The 18,967-nt window shown below is 36.7% G+C and overlaps 1 protein-coding gene across 3 annotated transcripts in view; it reads right to left on the bottom strand.

The window, feature by feature from the left end:
• Nucleotides 1–18,967, bottom strand: part of LOC149797818 (prestin-like) — a 97,370-nt gene that overhangs the window by 57,068 nt on the left and 21,335 nt on the right. Inside the window, exon 1 of one of the 3 annotated variants that reach the window (XM_089962819.1) lies at nucleotides 14,620–14,709. The exons of 1 other annotated variant lie outside the window; for it this stretch is intronic. Coding sequence is in view for 1 of the 2 variants with exons in the window: in XM_089962816.1 (XP_089818942.1) it covers nucleotides 14,553–14,555 (3 nt within the window). In the remaining variant the exon portion in view is untranslated. Of the gene's footprint in view, nucleotides 1–14,552; nucleotides 14,710–18,967 lie in introns of those variants that run through there. One more of the 3 variants, XM_089962816.1, reaches the window with a different exon arrangement.

Genomic DNA, 18,967 nt, shown 5'->3' with positions numbered 1-18,967 from the left:
TATGATTCAAGAGTTCAGATGGCTGCGGATAATTCTCCGGAAAATAAAAGATTACTTTTACGAAAAGATATTGATGTTGATAAACTTGACGAAATTGATTGGCTAGCAATAATGTATTTTGGTGGTATAGGAAAACCAATAACATACAGCGATGAAAATTTTACAAAATTTTCATCAGATGTTATTAAATACAGATTTGCAATTGCAAAAAAGACAATTTCGCCACCCAAAAGTAAAAGTTCGTCACCTAAAAGTAAAAGTTCGTCACCTAAAGATGAAGGTTCACCGCCTAAAAGTGATAGTCCTGAATCATTTTCCTTTGATCCTCACCACTCTCCTCTTCTCTCTCCTACATTATATCCAAGGGAACCTTCTGCATTCCCCTCCTGGCGACCTCCACCTCTGGAACCAACAGCGTCAAACTACAGGGGTCCCACTGAAAAACCATTAAGATGGGGAATTGACCCCGGGGAGGGTAAAACACTTAGGGGCGGTACTCCTTCACCTCCACCAGAATATTCACCACTGACGTCGTCGGGGACATCACCAGGGTCAGCAGAGGAGAAGAAATCTTCATCGCCGTCAGACGATTTATTCTACGTAACGCCATTGGAATCTCCAGAACAAAAAAAAACAGGAAGCGGATATTCAGTTTGTCCCGATAGTGTTGTCAATGATGTATCTCGCCTCGAAGTATTAATCGGAGGAAAGCGAGCCGGAAATAACTCCCGTGAGATAATCAACGAAGCATCAGATATTTGTCAGCGATTATTCCGTGGTGGTATCATCGATTCTCACATTTACAAGGAGTTTGTCGATGAACTCATTGATTAAATCAATACAATTGAAATAATATGATTATTCATAAACATCAGCGCAGACCTAATCAGGTCCGCATAGTAAACTCTAGATTGCCAGTATACAAATATATTCACGGTAATGGATTCGGCGATATCATTGGAAGTCTTGTCACGCGAGTAATACCTAAAATTGGACCAATGGTAAAACAACTAGGATTGAAAGCGATAGGAAAGATAGGTGAGACTGCTGTTTCTGGTATCGGTAATTTGGCCAGTAAAGGCTTCAACGCTATCAAAGATAAAATATTAAGTTTAGTACGTAAAAAGCAACCCGTCAAATTACCCATTACCAGCGAAATGCCACCTGAAGTCAGTAAGGCCATAAATGATGCGGCAAATAAAAAAATAAATGATCTAGCACAGGAAGCTGCTATAACAAATCTAGCGCAGGAAGTTGCTAATACAAATCTAGCGCAGAATGTTGCTAGGACAAATCTAGCAAATACAAGTTTTGTTTCAGGTGATGGTCTTCGTTTTAGACGATATTATTAATAATAAATGTTCGCACAAGTGTCAAATGAAGTATTTGACATGGATGAACCAGTAGGTAGGGATACATCAGTGCGAGATTTCCAGTATTTCTCGTACGATGCAGTTGAGCCAGATTCAAGAAATCGAAAGGAAATACAAGTCCACGATACAACAAGATATTTTCTTCCATCTGAGGCGTATATCGAATTTGTTGGAAGGCTTGTTAGGACAAACGATACCAATTTTGGAGCAGATTTTGAAGTTGGGTTTGTTAATAATGGAATTATGGCACTATTCAAGAGCTTCACTTACATGATCGACGGAAAGGAGATCGAATCAATCACAAATAACGTTGATATAGCAACGACGATTATAGGATTAGCAAGATACTCTGATGATTTTACCAGATCGGCCGGTCCTAGCATGATGTTTGCGAAGGATAACTATGATCATCCTGGTAATAAACAATTTATCAAGAGACAACCAACTAATCGCGCTAATCCCGCTGTTCTCAATGCTGATGTTGAAGATATGATAATTGACCTTGATCCCAATTACAACCTTGGATTTGCCACACGAAATAAAATGTTAAAAGACGCCGAACGAAGATTTTCCTGTGCAATTCCGTTATCTCATATTTTTGGATTTTGCAGACATTTCAGAAAAGTTATTTACGGAGCGAAGCATACGATAGTTTTTGTTCGAGATTCCAATGATGATAGAGCCATCTGGCGAGATGCAAGTGCAGATCCCCTTGATATCGGCAAAGTTGTCCTTGAAAGAATTACCTTATGGATGCCAGCAATAACACCGTCGATGATCATAGAAGAAAAATTATTGTCATTTATGAATCAAGGTGGAAAATCCATCATGTCCTGGTTGACAACGATGACCGACTCCCTCGATATTGATATTAACGGAATATTTACCTGGCGAATTGCTTCACAGCAGGGATCCTCCGCGCCAAGACATATCTTTGTTGCTCTCCAAAACATGAATAAATACGATCAATTACATAGTCACATGATATTTGATCAATTCGAGGCAACAAACGTATCATTAAGAATAAATGGCCAACAGGAGCCATCCGAAGAAATAGCTATCAATTTTGAAAATTATTCCACGGCGCGCGCGTATCATCGATTGTTAAGTTTCATGGGCCGCGATCAAAATATTGATACCGGATTGCAAATATCACAACTAGATTTTAATACTTTCTATCCCATCTATTACTTTTCCCTGGAACATCTTGATTTGGTAAAGCAGTCGGTTGTCGATATTCATTTCAAAGCCAGAATTAACACAGGAGGAAACGCAAGAGCAATTGCAGTTATTCTTAGTGATAGAACGATGATCCTGGAGGGTATCAGTGGTAGAATGAGAGTTATCGACGCACCCGTAGAGAACATGTGATAAATTCTAAATTTAGATTAAGTGATTATTAATATGCCATACGATCACGTCAGCGTAACTCTGACTCCCGGTCAGGTGAAAAAACTTCATGCAGCAACAACAGCGCGACGAGGTTTAAGTTTAACCTTAAAAAGTAATCAACTTCACGGTGGACCTAACAAACTATCGTTAACTAAAAATCAACATGGACATTTCACCAGAGCCAGATCAGCAAATACTGGTATTCGCCTGAATCTCTCGATAGGAGCAATCAGAGATATGATCAAAGTAGGTGGTATTTTTCCTTTATTCGCCGCTATTCCAGGATTAATAGCTGCAGCGGCCCCCATGATTGCAAAGGCAGTAGGATTAGGTGCACTTGGTGGGATAGGTTCCGCATTAGGAAGGAAGGTCGTCGGAGGAAGATATCGCAAAAAAAAGGGAGGGATATTCCCTCTTCTCCCCCTTATCACAAAATTATTGCAGCCGCAACAAGGATCCGGCCTTTACCTAAGACGACCCCCGTACGGATCCGGTCTAAGTCGAGCCTACCAACCTCAAATTTAGATTTAATCAGTGAAGTAAAAAAAAAGAAAATAAAATTTTTTAGAGGCGTATTTATGCGAGATCAACTACCGGACAAACCAAATCCCACCGAGACAGGAATAATAAATCTCGATAAAAATTCCGGTCCTGGCACTCACTGGGTTGCGTATGCGATTAATCCTCGCGAAATCATTTACTTCGACTCATACGGATTAGCACCGCCGAATGAATTTATCAAATATGTGTCAAAATTAAAACTTCCGGTTTGGTATTCAACACTTCCAACACAAACACTAGTAGATCCACCAATATGCGGCCGGGAGACAATTAACGTCCTTGATGCAATTTCAAAATCATCTCGTCCTTTTCGCAAAATTTTATTTGAATATACCGTAGATAAATATCATGGTTGACATTTACGGTAGGTCTCTCTTTAGGAAAGAAAAAAAAGATGCAGTCGACATCGACACATCAAAGTTTGCAACTAAGAGCGACATTAACAATCTTTTATCGTTATCAGAAGTTGATCCTGGTGAAGTTGCTGTATTTCAAAATACAGAAGGGCGATTACAAACTAGCAACGTCAAAATAACTGACATAATCAAGCGAGACGAATACCGCGATCACATTAGTCAATTTACTCGCCAATCGGAGATGGTATTAAAATCTATTGCTGATATCGCCGATATTATAGCGAAGTTACCCCTGAAGGCCTATAAAGCATTACACGACGATCTTCAGGATAGAATGACAAAAAGACTTAATAGGCTAAATAACGACCTTAAAAAACTTGACGATGCTTTAGATAAATTTAGCAAAAAATTTGACGAGAATATAAAAACATCCAGTGATACTTCCTCCGTATCAGATAAGAAAACCGATGACGATCTTAGCGAGAAAATAAAAAAAATCAACGAGGAAATTACTAATATTCTTGCCGAAATTAACGAAGTAAATATCTCGATGAGTCAGAAAATCGATAAAACATCAATCGACGATCTCAACAAAAAAATAAAAAAAATCAACGAGGAAATTACTAATATTCTTGCCAAAATTAACGAAGTAAATATCTCGATGGGTCAGAAACCATCGATCGACGATCTCAACAAAAAAATCAACGAGGAAATTATTAAACTCGGTAATGTTGTTGTTCCTGAATTTACCAGGGGAATTAACGCGATGCAAGGACAAATAAAATCCATCAACGATGAAATTAACGTGGTACGTGAATTAGCGCGTCAAAAGTTAGATACATCAACGTACGACGAAAAAATTCAAGATTTAAACACGAAACTTCTCGCTACAATAGCAAAGATTGACCAATCCGTCGATAAAACTGGTCACGCCACTGACGTAAAGCAATTAGGTAAGGAAATTATCGAAATAACCACAAAAATATCGTCAATGAACCTTGGAAGATTATCGCGAATTTCGATACCAAAGGAAGTAGAAACAAAAAATCTTACCTGTAGTGTGCCACTTGTGGTAGAGGTACGAAAAGAGGCATGGTGGACACCCGTGAATAACAAATTTAAATTTAAACCGCCAATTAGTGGATATTATCGAATATTTATTCAATCTCCGATAGGTTTTAAAATAATAGCCGCAGGTGGTAAAATTTTTGGTGAATTTTTTAATTATATTATGTACACAGGTTACGAGAATACATTTGTGCTGGAACCACCAGATAGAACCAATATGGGACCAATTGGTTATAGTATAGTTTTCGAATTTTTAGCCGAAGATATTTCGGATTATGAAAGGTTATTTTTCCCTGTTGATTTGGAATGATAAATAACTAATAAATGACCGCATCTGATTACCGTTACAATCAGGCGCGATCATGGCAGGATTCGTTGCGAAAACAACTTGACGATTATCAGATAAAAATAAATAAATACCAGCGCAAATTAGTTATCATTGATGTTGCAGTGTACGCGGTATCAGCTGTGGTCGCTGGTGCAGGAATAATTCTATCCGCGGTAACAATGATAGCGCCAATCGTAGCAACAATAATAATCTCGTCAACAACAGCAATCGCGGGTGTTCTTAATATCATCGCGAAAAAAATATCATCGTGCGCAAATGAAAAGTTATCTTTGTACAAAAGTAAACTTGCTAAAGTTAGTGACGCGTACTCGAAGTTATCATTGTTACTTTCTGAAAGTCTCAACGACGGTATTATATCCGATCTAGAATTTTCTTCAATGATTAGTATTTACTCGGAGATTGAACAAATGAATATTAATAATGTCCGAGTTAGCCAAGATCGTGACAAACACGACACCACCAACAACAACGTTAATATCGCTAAGTTCAACGAAACCCGAGTTTAGCATTAATTTCTCAACACCAATTAGCGTTAACGAAATTGCATTAACACAATTGCGCGTCTACAACAGCTGGCCTAATGTTAGATCAAAATCATTCGGTAATTTGATGCCAAATAATTCACTTGTTTTTGCAAATAAAAATAAAACCGATGGAACACCCGATTGGATCGTCGTTGGTATACCAACCGGTAGTTACGAAATTGATCAGCTGAATAATGAGTTTACCACTAGAATATCAAATTTAACCGGCGATGCTAAACCGGGCATAAAAATATCTTCACATGATCCAACACTATCGTCAATGATAGAAGTGAAATCACCGTACGTGGTAGATATTTACCAATCATCGATCAGGAATATATTAGGTTGGCCCGAGGTCGCACCTCTGATAAAACCAAAGAAATCGGATGTTATTATTCCAGGTTGGTATGATGAAACCCTTCCAGAACTACCGGAACCAAAAAAGGAAGATTTTACAACCGACGAAGGATGGTATGGAGATATCAAACACAAACCTTTGATCCACAGCGCCATCAATCTCATGAATAACCACAAATTTAACCTGGTAATGTTCGTTTTCACTTTTATTAACGAAAGAATTCTCTCATGGCTGCCTCTTCCTAAAATCCCCCCAGATGTGAAAATCTTCGACGCTACCCACATTAACAGGATAATAGCCCCCATAGACGGTATCTTGGTAAGAAGAACCCTCGACGAGTTTATTCAAGAACACGAATTACAATTAAATTTATTGCGCGGATCATTTCATGAATGCATCCTAAATAAATCTAGTTCATGTAGCGAAATTATAAAGCACGTGAAAATTTTAAATCAACTTGCGAATGATATTGAATATTATCATGATATGTTTATTCGGGCGATAGTCGACGATATATCAATTGCCGACTATGTTCTTCCTATTAGCAAATTCGAGTTGATCAAGAACTCGGGTGAGAAACAAAAATTCATGAGAGTATTTGAATTAACCGAGGAAACACTGCCAGATTTCAAATTTCCCAATTCTGATTTTGATGCGATGAGAAAATCCGTCACTGATACCATTGATGATTTATTTCCAAAATTACATGCCGCATGGACCAAAAAAGTACATTCAGAATTGATTCTTAAACACAATAACGATCCTGACAAAGGTGGACGACATATATCGCCGGGTATCGTTAATATAACGGAAGTTATCGCGATTTATCTTCACGCGGATGTTGTCGAGGGTAGTTATAATGTTGATTCGTCAGTGTCGAATCAAGCGAATCAGGGTTTTATATTGTATTCATTTTCACCTAGCGCATCTCCCGGTTATTTGATAATCAAGGAACCAATGAATCCGTTTTACCTGCGATGTCATAATCGATTTTTGTCAAGAATAAATTTCAAACTAACGGATCAGAAAGGAAATTTACTTGATATACGCGGGGAAACTGTAAGTATCAATCTTTTGGTGAAATCGTGAGAATCTCTGATTTTTAAATCGCAAGTGAGATTTTCCAAATCTGTATACCAGAAATATTTCTGGGGGAAAAAAATAAATAAAATCCAGGGAAATTTTCAAAATTAATCTTTTTTTTTTGTTTTGCGGAGATATTCAATTATTCTTCGTCACTCTCCGAATCAAATATTATTGGTACGTAGGAGAATTTGATCCATGAATCAGCATCATAAGAAAATGTTGCGTTGTATTTTCCTTCTGCCACTCGTTTTACTGAATGCGAGTCAATAACGAAATATTTTGCTGCTGCAGACATCGATGTAAACGCGATTTCCTCACCTGTTGCTTGATTCACTGATTTAACAGTCCTCGAATAATTAGGAAATCCACGGTTATTACCAAATCTTGAATTTTCACTCTGGGTTACCGCGCGCAGATTGGAAAGTTTATTGTTAAGTTTATTACCGTCAATGTGGTCGATAACAAGTCCTCTCTCTATTGGTCCTTTGTAGCATTCGAATATAAATCTATGATTCGAATAACATTCTGTTCTTTCATTTCTTTTATGGACTGTAAATTTGAGATATCCCGAATTACAAATACTACCAACACGTTTCTTTGTTTTGATGTTTCTGACATTACCATCCTCAGATGCTTCGTAACCTTCGATGATGGGATGCGATTTATATTCACTCATGGGAATCGCTGATTTCATTTCCATATATGATATTCTCTTTGTTTAAATCGAAATTTGCTTTGAAACGATTAATATAATCTTCTTCGCATTTTATTACCGAGGAGGATCTTTTCTCATAATATCTCCGTAACTCACGATATTTTTTCCCTCCACAGGAGAAACATAATCTTGTCTTTCCTCGAATGCCAACTTGACAAACTAAACATCGTTGTGGTCCTTTGTTGCCTCGTCGAATTTCGTATATGTGAGCACCACAGTATTCGCCTCTGCAGGATTTGTCACATGACTTTGTTGATCCGACTATTATCCACGCGCATTGCTTCATTATATTTAGATATTTGTCTAAAATATAATAATGGATTTATTTGATCTTGATGAGGCAGAATATATCATACCTGAAGTTGATAGTGCGAAGAAGGAATTTTTTGATGATGGAGCGATTCATGTTTGGTCGACATGGAAAACTAATTTCGTTGATGCTACGATGAATTTGGAGCGAGCGAAGAAGATAATCGAACATATAAAAAACTCACACAAAGAAGAGAGATTTATCTTTGGAATAAAATTTATTGCACAAATGCCCGATGACATTTGGATTATTCGTGATAAACGAGATCCAGTACGTGGCGGTAAGAAAAATGTTGTTCTTGATAAAAATTCGAAACCAGGATTGCTGCTGGGGATTGATGGTCCTTATTATGCTAGGGCGTATCCTTCTAGTGCTGTTGTTTATGGAATTTATCGGCTGAATAATAATCCTGATGTGAAAAATCTACCTGCGATGAGGGAATCGCCGATAATAAACTGCGTAGCTGAGCGAGTTATCGAACATATGAGGAATGCCCGTCGCGGATCTGGTCTGACTCAATTGAGATTGGATAAAATTAATTCATGGGCAAAGACAGTTACTGATGGCGCATCAATCGATGATGTTGCTGCGTTAAGTAAGAAACTTAAATTTCCTATTACGGTTAAAACACTATCGGGTGAAATATTATATTCATCGCCGTATAATTCTCGAGGAACACCAATCGAAATTGTTGATCATAATTCACATGCGTGGAGTCAGTCGGTAATGATATTCCCACGAGATCGTGTTGTTAAGTTTTATCCCGTGGAAAAATCCACGGTGGAATCCAAAGATAGTTCCGATGCAATGTTTAGATATATCAAACTATTAGCCAAGTCCGATCCAATATCGATTTGGTTATTTTCTAGCGAAGAAAGATACGATCAATTTATCTTACCACGCGGAGATATTTACCGAGATGAAATATTACACGAAGCGATGAGAAATATCGCGGAGAAGTATTCGTCTAATCCAGATCAGTTACTGACAAATTGCTTTACTGTTCCGTCTGTTGCTGCTCATGCTGCCAGAGAGAGAAATTCGTGGAAACCTACAAGAAATGAATTTCTCAATGATATTCAACTTAGTTGTATCGAATACGGCCATGGAGGATTATGGAATACCAAATACTATTTCGAAGATATGATTTCCGTTGATATGAGCGCATGCTATCCTGGAAGTTTCCTTGGATATGGTGATTGTGCAAATTACTTTGCTAAATTTGGCCATCCTACCAACGAGATGACGAGAGTGGCAATTAACGGACCGTTACCTGATTTTGTTATGACAGGATTCGCTAATGTTACTTCGTTCGAACTTGCTGAAAATTTGCATAAAATTTGTTATATTTGGTTTGGTCGGCATTTATCTCAGCGAAGATGGGTCCCTACGGTATTGTTGAGATATATGTTGGATTCGTCGATGTTAATATCGCTGACGGTAAGTGAAGCAATTATATCGTATAGAAAGCAGACCGAGGTGTGGTTGCCGACAGATTGTGAGAACGCGAAAGATATTGGAAGAAAAATAATTGGTAAATTTACTCAAGGAGGATCAGTTGATCATAAACATCGCCACGCTAGGTTATTTATCAATGATGCGGAGATGGATTTTATTATTGCTGATACAGTGTCAAGAGGAATATTTTGCAACAGAGAAAATATTATTATTGATGGAACGAAGTTGGGTACAGTGATCACTTATCTCGATGGAGAATCCGCGCAGTATACTCATTTAAGATCATCAATGCTCGCTTATGTAAGTATCAATCTGCTATCAATGATAAATAAATTTTCTGATATCGCGGTAAGGGTTGCAACGGATTCATTTTATATCGATAAGAAATTTCAATGTAGATTGGAAAATTTAATCACCGATGGTTCCTGGGGAACTTGGAGAATAAAAAACGAGGATATTCTAGATTATTGTGAGGACGCGGATGTAGAAGATTGCGATAAATTTCATAAAGATAAATGCGATGAAGTATCAACAGCAGTATCAGTGTTCGATCCAATTTCACGAAACAAATTCGTTTACCTAAATGGTCCTGGTGGTAGTGGTAAAACAACACGAGCAATAAACTTATTTTCAAACTCTGATATGATCGTGTTGACTCCAACTCACAGACTAGCGCGAGAAATAAAACAACGTGGCGTTAATTCTTGTACTTATCATAGTTATTTCAAGTACAGCGGTGGATTGTGGGATTCAGCTCGAATGGGAAACAAATATATCAACAAGATTATAATATTTGATGAAATTTGCACAGTAAATTTAGTTATACTAAAATTATTCCTGAGTTGGCTAGAAGAAAAAAATACTGCAGTAATAATGTGCGGCGATCATGGACAACCTGATCCTATTGATGGTGAATCTCCACATGGATGGCTTAGAAACTTTGTAGATTATTATGAAGAAATTGACGCTGATTATAGATCTAATGATAATTTATTGACTGAGTTTAAAAAAATGATTCGATTGCAACCTAATAAATTTCAATGTGATGTGATGAGAAAAATAATTGACGAAACTTCGATGGATAATTTTCTAACTTTGTGGCGTCCAGATCATTTGATCGTTGCTAGCAGAAAAATTATTCGCGATACTATTCAGGAAATACTATTTAAGCTTCAATGTGAGAAATTTCCAACATTGCCGGTACCATTATGCTATAGGCCCGCTGATACTAGAAAACAAAATATTAATGTTACTTTGCCGTGCGGAGAAGAAAAAATATTAGTTTTGAATGATATTATTTTCGTTGATATTAATCTTGTCAATGATGCAATAAACGCAGAAAGATCGCCGTGGAAACTCGGATACGCAACAACGATTCACTCGTCACAAGGATTAACAGTAGATGGCCAAGTTTGGATTGTCGATGATAGAATTTCCTGGTCAAATTTAGTTTATCTGGCCGTGTCTCGAGTAAGAAAATTATCTCAGTTAGGTAGAATTAAATTTCACATTAACGACGATGGTGGTAATTGAGTATCCCTCGGAATTACTTGTAGTTCTTCTTTGGTAAATCCTCGTTGCGGTGCTAGTGAATCTAGAAAATAAATCGCTGGCCTTCCTGATGATCTTGTTACAGCTGATATTTTATGTGTCGTAACACTCCAGTTTGGATCAGTTGCTCTTTTTCTGCCACCCTCGGCTTCTCCCTCCTTATATAAATATCTGACCGTGACGCTACCTAACACAGGTGGAATAGTAGAATCTCGCTTTAGTGGTATTTTTGTCTTTGTAATTGCAATTGCGGGTTTCATTGATATTGTTCGTGTTACCTCGTTATTTAGCGCATTAATCACGTGAGGTAATCTTGTTACCCAATCGCGAGATCGTTTATCTTGAATAAATTCTCTCGCGTACTGATATCCGAATAATCGTTCTGCAAGAGTTTTATTGAATCTCTCAACGATAGCTTGATTGTGATGAACACCTACAATACCGCGACGGATTTTAACATTATTCTTTTTCATCAGTGAAGTAACCGCGCCAAGAAATTCTCGACCTGGATCAACCTGGAGAAGCTTTGGCCATGTTAATGGAGATCGTGAATAAATTTCGCTAAACGCCTTAGCAATATCTGTTGCTGTTTTATTCGATAACGGTTCCGCTTCCTTGTACCTACTTGCAATATCAACAACCGTCAGAACATATTTGTATGTAACTCCGTCAACGGTATCGTAAGGAAGAAACATAAGATCAGCCTGATGGACTTCATTAGGGACACTGACAGAGAAACTCGCATATGATATTTTCTTAGGCGGAGGAAGATAAATTTGCCAGACTGCTTGCCTCGATAGCCACGATTCAGCGACAGATTGCTTTACTTTTGCTGCCTTAGCAAGTTTGTCTATTGCTGATTTTCCTCGCCAAAATCCTCGCGGAGAATAATATATTTGCTCCATTATAAATTACCAGCACCTAGTACTAATTTACCTTTCATTGCTCCTTTTATTAACCAAGTTGCCAATTTCTCTTTGAAATTTTTATCAGGAATAGCATCTATTGCGTGAATTAATTTAATATCAGCAAGATGTCTTTGTTGTAAATCTCCGCTGCGATATGCAAGATCGTGATAGTAGCATGCGTTATCGATGGCGTTTACTGGATCCTCGCCAGGATTTGGTTGATTATTATCGTTAAGTCTTATATCTAGCCTTGTACCAGGTCCGCAGTAATTATATCCTGGTAAATGTTTCTCTCCGGGATATTTCGCCCAGGGAGCTCCAGGCAGATTTGTTAAGGAGGTTGCGATGTCTCCTCCGGTTCTACTTTTTTTTTTACAAATCTAAACTTAATTGTCTTACAAACTTCACATTCTCCCTTAATTGCATTCCTGTTGTTGCGTGTAACGACTTCGATTGGATTTATCGTAGCAGTTCGAGTGCGACACTTAACACAATATGAATCCATAATATTCTAATAACATGAATGTAATTGATTTTTCAGCCACGAAAAAACGCGAGCAAGTAAAGCACACCGATGCATTACCGAATTCGATTAGAATGATAATTATTGGACCATCCGGTTCTGGAAAAACGCAATTGTTGCTAAATTTGATAATGCGATGGTTGAAATGGGATAAATTGTATTTGGTTGCGCCGTCTGTTGATGATCAGCGATGTTATCAGGTATTAAAAGAATTTAGTGATAATACTGAAGATGGCACAATAGAATTTATAACGGATATCAATGAAGCTCCATCGGTGGAGAATTTAGATGGCGATGTTAATAATCTTGTCGTATTCGATGATGTAATGCTGGATAAGCAAACTAACCCAGCTAGGATATTCTCGCGTGGCCGACACAAGAACACCGATGTGATTTACGTGACGCAGCGATATACGCAAATTCCGAAGGTAATTAGAGATAATTGTAATATTTTATCGGTATTCAATGGCGTTGATACTCACACGCTAAGAAATATCCATCAAACTTGGTGCAACGGCGATATGGATATAAATAAGTTTAAAAATTTCTTTAGTCACGCTCAGGCAACTCCGCACGGTTTTGTCACGATTAATCTTCATGATCCACGTAGTAGGTACCGAGTTGGTCTTGATCAAATTTACTCATAAAATTGCAACCCAATCTTGCAATCACAAACAAATTTTACAATACCCCCCCCCTAAATTTTGTTGTTTTTTTTTATGCCTGAAAATGCATCCCGGGGCGAAATTTTAATGATTAATTTACGCAGGAAGGTTTATTTTTGAAATCTGAGGTTTCTACGGAGAAAGTTTGTGTGGGAGGCTTAAAATTATCTGAGCCACCTGGTCTGTACGACTTCCCTGCTGCTCTAAGAACATACAAAAGTAGAAGAAGAACATAAAAATATAGAAGAAGAACATAAAAGTGTAGAAGAAAAACATACAATTGTAGAAGACGCACATACAAATATAGAAGAAAAACATACAAATGTAGATAAAGAACATAAAAATTTTGAAGGACATACAAATGTACAAGAAAAAATAAAATTTAGAAGAAGAAGAACATACAAATGTAGAAGAAGAACATACAAATGTAGAAGAAGAATACGGGTTTTAGAATGTGGTCCTTATGATGATGTCTGAGAGCATTATTATCTTTTTTAAATAAAATATGGCTTATTAATATTTATTCATAATTTATAATTCTTATGTCCGATTATTCCATGTTAATCCAACTATCAAGGACCGCTCCGAAGGCTTAGTGGTTAGAGCATCCGCCACGGATACGATAGGTCGTGGGTTCGAACCCCGGCCGAGTCACATCAAAAACTTCTAAATAAATGTTGCTAACAGTTGCCTCGCTAGGCGCTCAGCATTAAAAGGTTAGTGTTAGGACTGGTTGGCCTGGTTTCAGGATAATGTGACTGGGGGGAGGGGCCATCGTGCTACATGTCTACGGTATGATGCCCATTGCTAGGCATCACTTTAAAGTGCCACACTGCATACATCCTAGCGATATAACTGGAAAATGGTTAATGCTGCGTTAAAAATCTAAATCACACACACACACCATCTACCAAGACCAGTCTAGCTACTTTCATGTATTCAACCTTAACAAAATGAAACAGTTCATGATGTGTCATATTATCTAATGTTTATTTGCAGTTGTATTGCCATTATTTTGTGTGAGCTATGTTATACTGTTTCGTATATATTATGCGCCAATGTCCTGAAATATAATTTCATATTTGTCGTACAGCTATAACTATATTCATAATGCATACATACATACATACATACATACATACATACATACATACATACATACATCCATGCATGCATGCATGCATGCATGCATACATACATACATACATACTTTGCTCTTCTTCCTGTAATAAGGCGGAAAAAAAGACGGAGAGAATAAAGTAGACATTTGCAGACGGATGGATGAACAGACATGCAAGAAACTGAGATGAAAAATTTGTCAAAGTGGATACAGTACAAAATTAGTAAGTACTTACCATGTCCTTTGTCAAATAAACACAACAATACTTTAGGGGAAATCAAAGACTTGGTCTGTTTATTTACCCGTGTTTATATACTTGAGGCCTATTGAGCAATTCCGTTCCGCCACAACGAGGGTGACACCGTGCGTTGACTGAATATATTTACTGAGTCTGATCGTCATGACGTGTCCACCAAAAGATGTTTGTCAGCTGTTTCCCCTACTATGTACGTAATTACCGGTGTGTGTGCGCGCTAAGAATGAAGTTGGGGGTAGACACTCATTTTATTTTAATGTGCAGCCCGGGGCCTACAAGTAGTATCCACTCATGTACACAGTACATATATATTCACTGCTTATGCATGCGAGAACTCGTCTGAAACTATTTCAAGTAAGACCGTGTAGTGATAAAAAAAAAATATACAAATATACCCATGTCAAAGCAGATACGTAAAATCTATAGTCTAAACCCTAAGATTTATTTGCAGTGCGAAGCCTGCTGCAAAGTAATTACCCCATAACTCTTGTAATGAGAGTCAGAAATAAAAGTTCAGTTTATGGAATTCATTGGGGAAAAACAAAACAACAATTCATGTCCCGCAAGTCTGCGAAAGTTGATCAGATCGGGCAGCGCGTGTATATTGTTACGGAGGGTACAATTACTTGGATTCTGGTAAACCGCGCTTCTTGTTTTAGTAGCAAAATCGTACAGCTCGAGTAGGATGCGATTAATTAATCAATCAATTTATTCATGTCAAATAAATATTTCTTTAAATAAAGACAAGAGTTATAATTGACCCATCATTAGTGCGTGTTATTATGGGAGCGAACGTTTGAACATCAAGCAGCAAACTTCTGGATTTTAATTGCGATTTCCTTTCACATACATACAACAAATTGTATTAATCGCAAAATGCTATGACTGTGTAGTCACAGTATGTAAAATGAGCATTATTATTTACTCGTTATAATCTGAAGGCACCGTTTAAAAAGAAAAATGCTTTACCCAATCATCAACTAGACTTTTTATTTTCGAATGATATTTAACCATTTGTGCTATAAAAAAATTTTTTTAAACAAATATATAAAAAATTAAAAAATCAAAAAAAAATTTACGCTGCACTTGCGATAAACAGTATATGTTTTGATATATTTTAGAAAACTTGAACCCAAGGACTAATCAAAATATTGACCTACTGAATTTCATACGAATTACCTGTGTCCCAAACTTTCGGTCAGGATTCAGGTGTGTGACTTATGGTGCAAGTAAATATACGCTAGTATGAATCAAAGTGTCATTCTAAATAACGATAAAATCTTAGTATAGACTAAATTGTGTTTGTGCTAATATATGTAAATTTGAAGCAACACTTTACTTTTGTGTGAGGAAGAGAAATGCGGGTGGATTAGGCTGGTTCCAACCGGTGAATATCAGTAAGATATTTTTGGTGTCATCTTTTTATTAGACGGTTGGTATTCATGAGCACAATAACATCAACAACACGCATTAAGACACGCCTCTACGATGAATAACATATTATTCTGAGTTTTGTTTTTTATTATTAACTTTGGAGTTATCTACGTTGATGTGAAAAAGTAGAAACGGTCGAATTTTTCTTTAATATCCTATGAGCCAATTGCATTAACGAATTTAACTTATACAGTTTCAAAACGGTGGTGAAATTGTGGTTGGAAAAAATGCGAAATACATTTTTAAATTCACTCATCTTCATATAAGACAGGTAAATATTATGTCCCGCGAGTAATATTACAGATTTTAAAAAATCCACAGAAATTATGCAGGTCAGATATTGTTGAAGTTCCATTAGGTCGTATCTTTACTTTGAACAAAAATTTTCTAAATCTTTAATTGTTAAAACAAAATCATGTTATTAAATTTTGGAAGTCCTGGTAATACAGTTGTAAAGGTGTGGAAGAATACGGGTTCGATCTCAATCATAATATTATCCCAGATCTGCTACTGTAGTGTGTCCCTGAGCATGACAATTTACTCTTTATGGACAAATTAATGACCTAAATTCCCCCTCTTCTTATTGATTTTGGACTTACTTTGAAGTACTTTGTTTGAAAAATGAATCTTTCTTAGCAAAGAAATAAAATCATGTCAATCCATTATCTCGATTTACCGTTTTTGGGGAATATATCTGGATTTGAAATAAATGTTTACGCATGCAATGTTATAGTGTTATGTATATTTCATTTATATTGTGTGCTTCACCTTTTGTCCTTGATTGAGGGTTGTTGATCGAGTTTTTGTGCACCAGACTTTTGTTATGGTTGTGATTGAGAGCTGTGGATAGTTTTGCCTGCCAGGGTTCAAGATGTTTACTGGAGTATGAGTTCAAAGGTTAGTGGAGTTTTCCATGCAAAAGATTGGTTTTCTAGACCGTTCCATTGCGAATAAGGTGAAGTGAAATGTGTATAAACTAAGATTTGATAAACAAATTATTCGTTCTTCTTTTTTTAGCAGTCTGTGGAATCACTTACACTTGTTTTATATTATATTTTGAGAGGAATAAATTATTTAAATTAAATTTTATAACTACAGAGTGATCATTGATGTTTTGGACTGAAACAATACCTTGGGATTATTGAGAACTTATTCAAAGACAATTGGAATAAATCATTGTGGTACATCAAGACATTCAAGACTATTGGAATTCATTCGGAACATTCTATACTGTTTGGTTTGTGATAAGACATTGGGATTTAACTCACATGTCATAAGTTCCTTTTACATTTTCACTCTGTAACTTAGATAATTCAATTATTTGCTGAATGGCGATGGTCCTTTTGAGATTACCCTAATATCTTTATTGATCAGGTTTTGTTTGGATTAAAAACTGTTAATCACCATTGGTAGATCGATTTGCTGATATGTGTACCCTTTTGCAGTACCATTTTTGGGGGCTGATATTTGTAAATCTGGCACGTTCGTGGTTGGAGCATCACATGGGCATGCTAAAAAAAATAAGGCACTTAAATAACATTGAATCAGGAACACATTATTGCCACAAACTTACAAACGGTCTAAGCAGACTTTTTTCAGTCAAAAGTCTAAAAAACGCAGCCAAAAGTCTACATCCCTCAGTTTAGCCATATACAATATATACTTCACACGAGTTATAATATTAATTAGATTTAACAGCCAATTTTGTTTTACGCAGAACTAAGGATATTTATAGAGAGTTACGGTGAATTTGCTTTCTTTACAGAGCAAGTTGTTACTTAAATTAGCACAAGCTCCATTTTGGCCAACCAGTGCACTATATCTGGGGCTCGTGACTGTGAAGAACAACTAATGTGTGATAGTCTAGCTCAAGAAGTAAAAAGGACTGGAATTAGCGTCACTTGCTTGCAATTTCCTTTTTAAAAAAGAGAACAATTATGAATTGAGATAAATTTTGTCATGACAGAGTTCAACTCTCCTCCAAATGCCATTATCATTTATACAAATCACTCCGATGAACAATTTTAAATGCCTATAAGTCTAGAATTCATAACCGTTTTGCTCGTGTACATTCTTCTCATTATCCTAGTAGGCAGATTCTTTTTATGGGCATTATTCTTCTATTCCATTTCAAGACTACTTTAAAAATCAAATTATAATTAGTGTTACCATCTGCATCGGAACTTTAAAAGGTCGACACAAAACAGATTTGTGCACATTTTAAATATTAGTGTAAGCAGCTAACGTTAGGTGCGTCACATCAAGTAGCCCTGTCTAATACATTTTCGTAAGTTTTACCTTTTATTTGCTTTTTTCTGTCTGGTTTCAAATGTCTAATGTCACTTGACTGGAGTAATATGGTCACATGACACTTCAAAGTGTAATCTGATACGCAGCTAACAAGTATACCTGGATAATTTCACGACGATTTCTGTGGTAATAAAGTTCTCTTTGCCACTGTTGCTGAACGGATGAAAGCGTTTGAATGCCATCCCGCTCCATTTAGCTTTTGGTGTCCTTACAATGGTCCCATCACCATCACATAAAGACTGTTGTTTAATCCAGCAATATTCTGCCTTATCTGTTCTTGATATTGTCCTATTAACAGTACACATTTTCTGACTGCAGTGTTATTCCGCACCATTTTGTATTATGTGTTCATACAATGGTCCCGTTACCTGTACACTTCTTGGTTGCAGTGTAATCCCATACCATTTTGCAAGTTATGTCTATATACTTTTTTGATGTCATGTCATAAAACAAGCAGTTTATTATATCCATGTACGCCCCTAATTTAAATGTCTTATTTTTTCTCATATTTTCAATTCGTATTTCTTTTTTACACATTGCATCGTGTAAATCAAAATCAGTGATACATTTATCCAGTGGTGTACCTAAAGTATTTGTCACTTGTCATCCCCACAAATAATTTTAAAATGTAAACACACAGACAAAATATA

Source organism: Sinohyriopsis cumingii, chromosome 6 (assembly GCF_028554795.1).
Source record: "Sinohyriopsis cumingii isolate HCF-2022 chromosome 6, ASM2855479v2, whole genome shotgun sequence".
Taxonomy (NCBI): domain Eukaryota; kingdom Metazoa; phylum Mollusca; class Bivalvia; order Unionida; family Unionidae; genus Sinohyriopsis; species Sinohyriopsis cumingii.
Note: the sequence above shows the minus strand (reverse complement) of the source record. Positions and strands in the feature narration are given on the sequence as shown.